This window comes from Cynoglossus semilaevis, chromosome 7 (genome assembly GCF_000523025.1).
Source record: "Cynoglossus semilaevis isolate Cse_v1.0 chromosome 7, Cse_v1.0, whole genome shotgun sequence".
In the NCBI taxonomy this organism is placed as follows: Eukaryota; Metazoa; Chordata; class Actinopteri; order Pleuronectiformes; family Cynoglossidae; genus Cynoglossus; species Cynoglossus semilaevis.
The window spans coordinates 7,994,515-8,005,357 of record NC_024313.1 but is presented as its reverse complement, the minus strand read 5'-3'; the positions used below and the strand labels follow the sequence as shown (position 1 = coordinate 8,005,357).

The 10,843-nt window shown below is 41.9% G+C and overlaps 1 protein-coding gene across 1 annotated transcript in view; it reads left to right on the top strand.

Moving 5' to 3' along the window:
* The window catches only part of LOC103381058 (1-phosphatidylinositol 4,5-bisphosphate phosphodiesterase beta-1), a 79,265-nt gene that overhangs the window by 14,477 nt on the left and 53,945 nt on the right, over positions 1–10,843 (top strand). The window contains exon 3 of the mRNA XM_008313236.3: positions 7,263–7,331. Within this exon, the coding sequence (XP_008311458.1) occupies positions 7,263–7,331 (69 nt within the window). The remainder of the gene's footprint in view (positions 1–7,262; positions 7,332–10,843) is intronic.

Genomic DNA, 10,843 nt, shown 5'->3' with positions numbered 1-10,843 from the left:
TTTTTTGATAATAAGTTGGTTTTAAACCAGTGTGTAGAAAGCTGCCATCCCTTTATCTATATTTATTTTATTTTTTTTAAAACCTAATGCATTTACACTAGGGACCAATTTAAAGTTTACCCTGTGGTTTCAAAACAATTTCTCATGCATTTGATGCCATAATCACAGAGATCAAACTGATTTTTATTTTTAATTACTGGGGTGCCACATTAATCATTTACAGCTCCCAGCATGAAACAGCGACCTCAATATCATGTTTCACTCCCAACCCTGAATTATTGCGCTCTCACGTTAAGACAGCTTTCAAACAGATTTGACTTTGTCTTATTGATTTCTTTGATGCGGACTAATTGAAATAATTGCATTAGAAGTCCTATCAGCCGGGGGTTTCTGGGTTTTCATGCTGCCCTGCTGCTTCTCATTTTGAGCCAAATTCCTTTGTACTTAGTGGCAGCAATTATCCTGCTGCTGTCTCTCTGTTTCCAAATGTTAATGTCAGGAAATGTAGTATTAACACAGAGGGGAACCTTTTTGGCCTTCTCCTTTGTAGATAATTAAACTTTCTAGGCACACGAACAAAGCAAATAAAAGTTAAGGGGTAAAAAAAAAACCTCAAAGTTTGATGTCAGTACCAGAGATAAGGCTGAGGAGGGACGTGTCATTTAACAGATATCATCAGATGTCAAACGCTGACCCTCTGAGAGACTGACTGGTGTCTGCAAACACTTTCCACCGGCCTCTATACTCACCGTCATCCTGCTGTGAGGGTTTGACCTGGTACAGGTGACGTCAGAGTTTTCCCGCTCCTTCCCAGCAGTCACTCTTATCTTCAAATCCCTTCACCGAATTTTGATATGACTCCTCTTTTTCCAACTGTTCCATTTCTGCACGGGCGTCAGAAGTGGGTCATAAATGTGGGTCAGTTGATTTTTTTTTTGACAACTTGGTATAATTTGCTGGAATGATTAGAAAGCATCAGCAGCACTGGGCTGAGGTTAGGAGCGCAGCAGTCGGCTTTACTTAAAATACCAGCTTCTCTCTGAGAGTTCTCCTCCAGAGAGATGCAGTACACGATGGGAGAGAGAGAACAACGAGAGTTAGCCTCTTAGAAGAGAGGAACACATGGAGAATTGTGCTTTTAATCAATACATTAGCAGACAAGCCGAAGCAGTGCTAGTGGTGAATCCTTTTAGACGTTGTTTTCTTCACATCTGCGGCTTCACTCTGTGATTTCTCTCAGACACTTTTAGGAGCTGTGGACAAACACAACATTGTCTTTGTTTGGTTTTAGAGTAGCAGTGGGTTCTGACCAGGATGTGACACTTTTCATATAATGCAATGAGTTTTGATGTAAAAAAAAAACAAAAAACTGATTTGTTGATGTGATTGTTGGCAACATTACAGCAAACACTGCAAGCTTTTATTTAATGTTTTTTTTTTTTTTTTATGTTAGTGCGGGGAAGTGTGTGAAGCTACAGGACTTGGATAAAGATCTAAGACACAGTTACACTGCAGCAGATTAGAGCCGGAGAGTCAAAGGAGTGTGTCGGGGGTGGGGGGGGGGGGGGGGGGGGGGCAGTGCGTCAGTGTGCCGGTGTAGTGAACGGGACGAGACGAGATGTGAAACGTCATCAGTCAGCACGAGAGCTGCACCCAGAGCAGATGGAGTGAGGGACAGAACAGGGAGATAAGCAGGAACTGGAGGAGGTTGATGTTCAGGGAGAGGATGGGTGAGGGAAGACACGGGAAGCTGCATGTCCGAGGCGTAACAGGCGTAGATAGGAGGAGACAGGAGTGTGTGTGTGTGTGTGTGGGGGGGGGGGGGGGGCAGTAAAAATCCTGCTAGAAGCGTAACAAAGACGGAGAGAGAGGATGATAGACAGATGAGGGAAGTGGCTTTGCTTTCTTTATCATCCCACTCACTTGTGTTCTGTTCCAGAGACGACTGCACTCTCTTCAGCGTCCCTCACTGCACTGTACACAACACTTTTTACCTATATTTCCCTGCACACTTTAGGGGAAAATGATGACCAGTGTGAACTGTGAGCACGTACACTGTTTATAAAAGTGTGAGTTTGTCTCGACGGCCAGCTGCTCTCTCTAAGATGTGCACTCATTGATGACTGTGCTATTAACATACAACACAATGACTTGAGGACCTTTATCTCTGTTAGCTGTTCTGCAATTTGCTAGTCACTGATAGCTGCTATCACCTACAACCGTGCTCCATTGGCGATTGTGTTCCCAGAATCCCTTTCTGCTTGTTTCTTTTCTGCTTAATGACCTTTGAGCTCTTTGTCCTTTTTCCTAATTGTCTGACCATGAACAGATTACCAGCGTCGTATGGTTCCATTTGCTTCTCAGTCCAACGTTATGCATTTGTACAAACGAACACAGACCTGCTGTTAAAGGAGTGATTATTATTATTATGTTTTAGATGGATCAAACTGGGTGCATTTTTCCCCTGTTTGCTTTTAATTAGTTTAACTCATATTCAATTCATCCACTCATTTCCATTGGCCACAGGAGACTAGTTATTGTAAAGAAAACATCTTTATATAAAGGGTGATTTTTTTTACGCTCCAGGAAGCAATTTCGACATTTTCTATTTTTGTCCCAAAAATCCACTCCTGTGTTGTGTTATCTGTTCCTGCTTGGATTCAAATTAAAAATTGTGTCTAAGCTCTTTGGGCTGTAATTGCCATGAAGAAGGTTCGGCTCGGCTGCAGAGCAGGACGTAATCAGATTTAATGGTAATGGCACATGATGTGAAGGTGACAACAAAGGAAAGCATGGTGACATTGAACGTGTACTGTAATCAGGGTGTAACCAGTGTAGTCTATTTATAGTATTTACAATAAGGATCGACAGGCTGCAGGCACCCGGAGAAGGAATGGAATAATTATCACAGAGGAAATGAATAAAAAGGAAACTCAGCGCGGCCGAGCCGAATGAGAATTCTGCTTATATGCAGAATTACTTATGCACAATTTATGATTCTTCAAAGTCTAGGCAAGAGTGGCTTGATTAAAAATATTTCACATGGCAAAATATGAGATATTAGTCAGTCGTGTTGCCGACGACCTTCGGTTCTGACGGCTGAAATACAGATTTAATTACAGGAATATATTTTTATTACTGTTTTTTAAACCAGCATGTACTTGACCCTCAGGAGTTTTTAGATGTTGACAGTGCAGCACAAACGACTATATAAATACATATATACCTAGTATGTGAACAAATACATTTCACTAATCTCTTAAATCTATGTTAAACAGCAGAGAGGGAAACTAATGTTAATAAAAAAAATTATATAAAAGACAGCCTTAGAACACAGACTAAGACACTGACTGCAGTGACCTTTGTTGAAGAACAGGTGTACGTGCACATTTGCTTATGTAAAATGCATATTTTTGCAGCATGTATTCTCTGGTGTCAGACCACTCTTGGTGTAAAGCCGTGTGACTTTTTCTGCTCCACGTCTGTTTCTGTCGCTCTTCAGAAAACCCCCGAGTGGATGTGTGACTCTCCACCAAGTTCAAGCACAGCTCTCCACCAACTGCTTCTACCATAACAGTACATGTTGTGTGTTACTGAAGGGCCACTTACAGAGACAGGCAGAGCAAAAGTACGGCTGTAGTGGGTTTTATTCACAGGAGCAGCGGGTTTGTTCATGATTAAGAGACGTGTCTCTGCGAGCACCTCGCTGACCTGAGGCTACAGGCCTTTGAAGGTCCCTGTGCATTAGAAACCCAATGGTTTTATTAGTTATGCCATGGCTTTTATGAACTCCTGCACCGTATGTTTTCTTCTCCCCTGTCTCATCCTTCCATTGATTTACATTCCAAGTTGCAGTTTATGTACACAGAGAGCCTCTCTTGGCTTCCACCTGACATTGTGTTTCTACTGGAGCTTATTTTTGGCCACAGGAAGGCATGAGGGTTTCGCAGGTCACCCTGCAATGTTAAACCAATGCAGTCTATATCAGGGGTGACCAGGACATAATTCATAATTTACTTCATTTAAAAAGAACATTTTAAAAATGTACTAATCATTAATGCTCCTTGAATGATCTTTCAGTGCAGCGATACAGTCCAAAATAGTTGGGGTCCTCTGGTCTATATGACCTCTTGACCCCAACAACCACACCACAACACAGTCATGCTGGCAGATTGAAAATGTTGTTTTCAGCTCTTACCGGTAGCACTCAGCGTGGATTAACTGTATTTTTTCCTCCACTTTGGCCTTGACAAGACAGACTTTTTTTTTCTTTCCAAAACCCAGCCCTTCATTTGCCTTCCTTTCCACCTTTTCATGTCACTGTTGCTCAGCAGTGGCCTTGAGCTCCGCGGAGTGCATTTTCATTTTGAACCCACAGAATAACAAATGAGCAGGCTAACCTGTGGCTGTCAGTAACACTTACTCCTTTCTTTCCTTTCAACCTTCAGTCAGATTCTTTTTCAGACTATTTTTTCAAACACCAGCGATTCCAACCTGAGCTAATGCCGTTTAGGCTGTGATAGCTTTTTGCTTCAGAGGATAAATTTAACTTAACAATAGTATCACTCCTAAATCACAGCAGCCAAATTTCCTCTGCCTTTTTTAATTAAAACCCATGGAGTCAGGTTGTGTCACCTAAAGTATTTTATATACACAGTTTTGCACGTGTACAACCTGAATATTACTGCACACATTCATTTTAATTTATCTGTTTGTGACAAATAATTTCCTCTTAAACAAATAGTGTGAATATCCAAGCACATCCATTTACTAATCCCTCTAATAATAATTTAAAGTGGTACATTTGACAACCGGAACATTTAGATCAATAATAAAGTTTCAGGAAATGTCTCTCTTTGCCCCCTATTTTATAAATAATGGCTTTAATTTTAAGAGGAAGGCAGCACAGTGCATGTGTTCTGTGAACAAGGACTGTACAGACAAACAAGTAGAGAGAAGAACAGGGCCCAGAGCCAGCTGAGGTTAAGTGTGTTCATTAATTCCCGTCGTTCTAACCCCGCTGGTCCTGCTTACCTACCTGACGTTGATAGGCAAAGTGGAGGCACCGTTTTGATGCACAAAGAGAAAGAAGACATTAAAAACAAAGAAGTGAAAGACAAAAAATAAAAGTATGCATCCATTCTGGTTCTCCTCTTATCTCTGCAGGTGCTACTATAATGTTCTTCTGGTTCCCCTCTTATCTCTGCAGGTGCTACTATAAATGCAGCCCAAGTGACAGATTCATGACGTGTACGACTGTCAGCTAAATAAGTTTAACAATAATTTCTGTATTCACTCAGGAATTAGGATATTGCAGTTTTGGCTTCAGTCGTTTTTTGGTTTTTTTTTGGCTTTATGTTTAAAAAAGTAAGCAGTAAGAACCTGGTCAGAGCTGCATTAAATGTGCACACCCAGAGGGTCCGGAGAGAAGACCACATCAGTGAGCTGCTTCCTGTAGCCCCACTGTTTCTGCAGACCTGCAGGTGGCATTCCATCTCTCCAAAGTAACTTCAAAGGCAGGTATTTACAGACCTGATGTCGACTTTGACCTTTGGCTTATAAACTCTGCTCCACAAACAGACAGACGAAATACTTGAGGGGAGACTGTGTCCTTGTGGACCACAGTCGCCAAACAAACTGTTTTGATTGCTGCCTCTTATGTGGAGATAGGGGCTACATGGTGAAAATTGGCTAACGCTCTTGCTCTTTATGAGGACGTTTGCCGGTTCAGTCCATTCTTTCCTTGCTCAATAACTGACCCCAGTTCCCAGATGACCCTGAAAAAGGTTAGGCAGTATAAGAATGGAAGAATAACGACATAACAGTTTGTTATCATTTTTCATTTATTTAATTCATTCATCTTCTGCTGCTTAATCCTTCTTAATGTTGGGCGGGGGGGGGGTGAGGCAATACAGTCAGTCAACAGAGGGAGCACAGTGTACTATCTGATCATCTTTTGTGATTGGTTTTGATTGTCTATTGTGTCACAAGAAGTAGTGACGATATATATGGATTTCTGTCAAATTTGAAGTCATTTTGTGTCAAAATGACTTTTAAATCCAGATTTATATCTGGCAATAATAGAAAACAAAAGCAAGTGTGCACTTTTTAAAAACGTATATATATTTGCAAATACGAAAATAACCCTGTGTGGCCACTGAGGCGTGGATAAAGGGTATTGACTTGTAGATAAGGAGAAAATCTTCTTGCAATTTTCTACCGAGCTTATGGCCTTGAGATCGTCAGATACAGGCATTTGCAGCCTCGGATTGAGTCAAGCCGCTGTTGCTCCCCTTCTCCCCAGATAATGCTGAGTGGACACACAGTTCACTCTGGTTAATTTTCCACCTCATGCCCCGGCTCCCTCTTAGAGAGATAAAGAGATATTCCAGACAGATGAAGGGACACGGCGACTGAGGCAGGGCAGCCAATCTTTCTGCAGAATTACATTTTGTATATATATGAACTGCTAACTCAGTGTCTGGCCAGCAGCAGTGTGAACAAGTACGGAATGTTTCAAACAAAAGGTGAGAAAAGAGAAAAATATATATCGAAACTAGGAAGGATCTGTCATTTGAATAGAATAAAGTTTTGCAGATACGGAGGCACATCGCGAGTTTTTGATGTCTGTTAAAAAACATTTTAAAGAAACGTTCCTGCCAGCCTTCGTCGCCACAGTGGGATGTAAAATGTAAGAAAAAGACTCAACATCGCTTCTCACATTGCCATATCAATAACGAATCAACAGTGGAGCCAAGGTTTCCATTTACTTAAAATGCTTTACTTTACCTTCTTGGTAAATCAAAATATCAATAATGTTTGTGGTGTTTCCATCTCATTTAAAAATGTACTAACCCTGGTGTCTGTCATCTAAACAGCTCGGTGCAGCCAAGCTGTGCCAGGGTTATGGCAGCGTATCCTGCAGCAGCAGAACATGATGAATGTGTGAAGTGATCTGCATCTAACCTTTTTTTTCCCCCCCGGCTAAAACAATTTAGGTGGTGACAATTAATGACAATTTCGTCAAATGCTAAGCATTTGTGTTTGTGCATGTGTGAAATCTGTCATGTTTGCTGAACGACTTCCAGGTTAATGTTGCCCTTCTGTTCCGTTTGCTATTTTGCACACACCCACAAAAGGATTTTGTTTGTGAAACAGGTGGCAGGTGTGTGTGTGCAAAATTCCTTGTTCGTGGACTGTGAAAGTTGTTGTGTGTGAATAACACAGACATTGTTTGATGGTGTGTTTGTCCTTGTTTGCAGGATACAGACCTTCTGGACATAGCCTACATTAAAGATGCCAGAAATGGAAAGTGCACCAAAACACCAAAGGTAACCACATTTTCATTATAACAAGTAAATAATAATACAAATGAATTCAGGTGTAGATGTGATTGTGTGTGTAGAAAAGGTGAAGATGGCCTTTGTGCAGTCTTACCATTAGATGGAACTCATTTTTACACACTGGACTCTGGCGGCACTGGAAACCAAATGAACACCAGCATGAATAGGAGGAGGGGGTGTTTATGGTGGCGATATGCTTTGCAAGTGTTTATTTTTGCAGTGATATGAAAGGCATGTGTGGGTGTGAGCTCGGCCATGAATCAGACACAGTCTGCCTCCATCACGCCAAGAACTCTGCGGTGGAGAGGAATGAAATGTTTTCAGATGGTTAAAATGACGGCCATGTAAGCGACTTGATTGGCATGCATATTATGTGCGCACAGCTGTGTCTGCGTGTGTGATCTTACAGTTTCTGTTCGCAGTCCATCTGCACGCACAATGTTTAAAGAGCAGTGTGAAGGAAAGCGACAAATTTGAATTCAAACCCACACAGTGCAGCAGTGCATGGAAAGTTTCCCGAGACAAAACACAGCAGACAGCGTTTACTTTTTACACTTTACATAAAATCAAATGTGATTTTAAGGAACCGGAAGAGATAATGTGCACAATGTTTTTAGTCTGGCAAAATATTTCCTGAGAAATTTGGCACATGGTGTGATTCCAAAGCCAAATCCATTTCTTGCAGCTAATGTTCCACTCACAAAGTCATGATGAGAGAATAACACTCTGGCATTCTCTGCCAGATGTATTATCGCCACATAATAAGTCATTTCAATAGATCCTGGGATGTTGCAGTGGCGTCCATCACTTTGACTCAATGCAGCATAAGCAGGTGGAGCAGGGGGAACGGGGGGTGGGGTTTGGACGGCGGCTCTTTCCTGGGACTGGGAGTAATGATGGAACGAGTACAATAACACAGAAAGGATTCATGCATTTCTAAACAGCTTTTACAGAGTGATGATACCCAGGGAGGAGACATGAGCACGTGGCAGGTGAGATGGTCGAAGCATTGGAAATCCATTACGGTGAGATGGAGTGGTGATGCACCATGGGCATTGTAATGAGGGAGTACCAGTGAGACACAGTGTCTGAGGAGTTGATGAGATGGAGAGAAGAAGGGTCAGGACGTGGAGGTGAGGGTGTTCTAGAGACTGTGGAGAGGATGGAAAAGGATGCAGGGAGATGAAACGGGGGAAGGCAAGGGGAGGTTTTTTTTTTCCAGTAAGCCTGCAAAAGCCTAAAGAAGGGATGAGATAAATTGGATGAAGGACACAGAGATTATATGAGGCGAACGCAGGATGCCAGGTGTGAAGCACAGATAAAACCAGGTAGCTGTTGCTGTATGTGGTCAACACTTTTCCTAGATTTCTTTTTGGAATTTCACACTTCCAGCGGTTGTGAAAGGTTGGCAACAATAACCTCAGCGTAAAATCCAGCTTGAAACAAATACACTGAACAACACAGGATGGTTTTCTTCCGTTAGACCACTGAACGGAGTTTCATGTTTCCCATGCTTTAATTCTCGTCATGGTTCTGTAAGCTCTACAACTGTACAACCCAAGAAATCTTGGCTCTGTTTTTGGCATTTGTTTGTACAGCAGCTCAAAATATCAAACCAGTTATCAAACAAGCAGGCGTGCTCTAAAAATCCAACACTTTTCCTTGTTCACTTGATGGTTTAGTCACTGGACATGGAGGATAAAGAGGAGACTTTAGTCAGTGTTTTCATTGACAAACTTAATTCTGTTTGTTGAACAGAAACTAATTTAAATGAAAATGGACTGCAGTCACTGGCTGTTTAAAGGACTCCAGCTTAGCTTACAGTCCTCGGACAGCCTTGTCAGTCTCCTCTTTGTGATGCACCGGATATTCACAATAGAGGAATATTTCAGACTACGTGCCAGACAAGCACACAGACAGACACACTACGGAGAAATGTTTTGGTAATCTGTGCAGAATGAGTTCCTACAGAGTCCTGGGGAGAAATGCCATGAGAATTCTCTAAAGTTTCTTGTCTGCGCTCTTCTAATGTACTTTTCTGCATTCGTTGTCATTTTACATAAACGCCTGTGCCCTATTTCTTGGTTACTCATGCATCTGTGACGCTAATGAGTAACACAGATTCTGTTCTTTGCATCTATTGCAGTTTCCCTTGTGTTTTGGGCCACGTCAAAAGACTGCAGTTTTAGGGAGATTTTCAGCAATTTTGTACAATTATGATGTATGGCTTCCTCCTCGTATGACAAAATTATAGGGCGTCTTTTATGCTCCGGCAGACTGTTTTTAGCGTCAGTGTTATTAACTTTAGAAGCACGCAGGAAGAATCTGCTCTGTAGCTTAAAACTAAAAAAAAAAATTGATTTCTTCCCTCCAACGTCTTTGAGCTGCAGAGGAATTTGTGTTTGATCATCATCAAAATCGGAAACACGGTGCCGTGCTCTAAATGTAGCTCGCCGTGTGTGGGCGACTTGTCTGACCTGTGATGAACTAATGCCACCCTGCCCACAGGCTCCATCCAACTGGTTATGATTCATTCATTATCCCTGTAAACTCACATGAGTACACACACACACACAGACACACAAGATGTGTGTACATGACCACATTTTCACAAATACGTGTACTTCCTTGCACACACTGACACACAACCATGCACACTAAAATGCGAACATCTTTGATACAAATCTCATATTAAACTAAACACACACACACACACATAGTGCCTGAAATGACGAAGCACAAAAAAAGCAGTCTCCTTTGTTCTACACTTGCTGCTGATGCTAATTAGCACATGTCCACCCTGTCATCACTCAAACTGATTGGATTGGTCGCTTGTCAAAATGACAATAGACGACCATCCGTGTGATGGGTGGGTCCAGAATCACACTCTCAGATTTGGTGGGCACAGCACAGCACCAGTAATAAACTGTCAAATTAATATATGGAGAATTTCTCTTTAGAACATTTGCTCTCCCCTTTCACAGCTGAATTTAGCCGATACCAACACTTACGAGAAAAAGATCATTTTATTTTTACAAGTATTTCGCTAGCAACTGCATCACAGCTGATTTAATTAACTGACAATGTCATCCATATTAAATATTGACATTTTAAACACTAATATACTTGTAAAGGGGAGCCTCAGGTTTGGCACCACTTCATCTTCTACCCTTACATAATCCTAATAGATATTTTAGCTCCGTTCCTTCAGCAGACCCCGCTGTTCCAAACCAGCCATTAATATTGTCTCTTTATTAAATCAGCAGCTTGTTCCTGCACGGCGTGTTCCCTCTCTCCTCGCCACCAACACCAACCGACAAACTGCTCCGACCTGTAACGTCTTCAATTCCTGGCGAACCCGGTTTTCCGACTCACTTCTTCGACGTTGTACAAACATCGTCCTCGTTCCACCTGTGGTTCACCTTGTCTCCGTGAACACCGCGAAGGGCATTGTTTCTTTTTCCTTTTCTGTCAGTGTCATTCTTTTCAGAGAGGGCAAA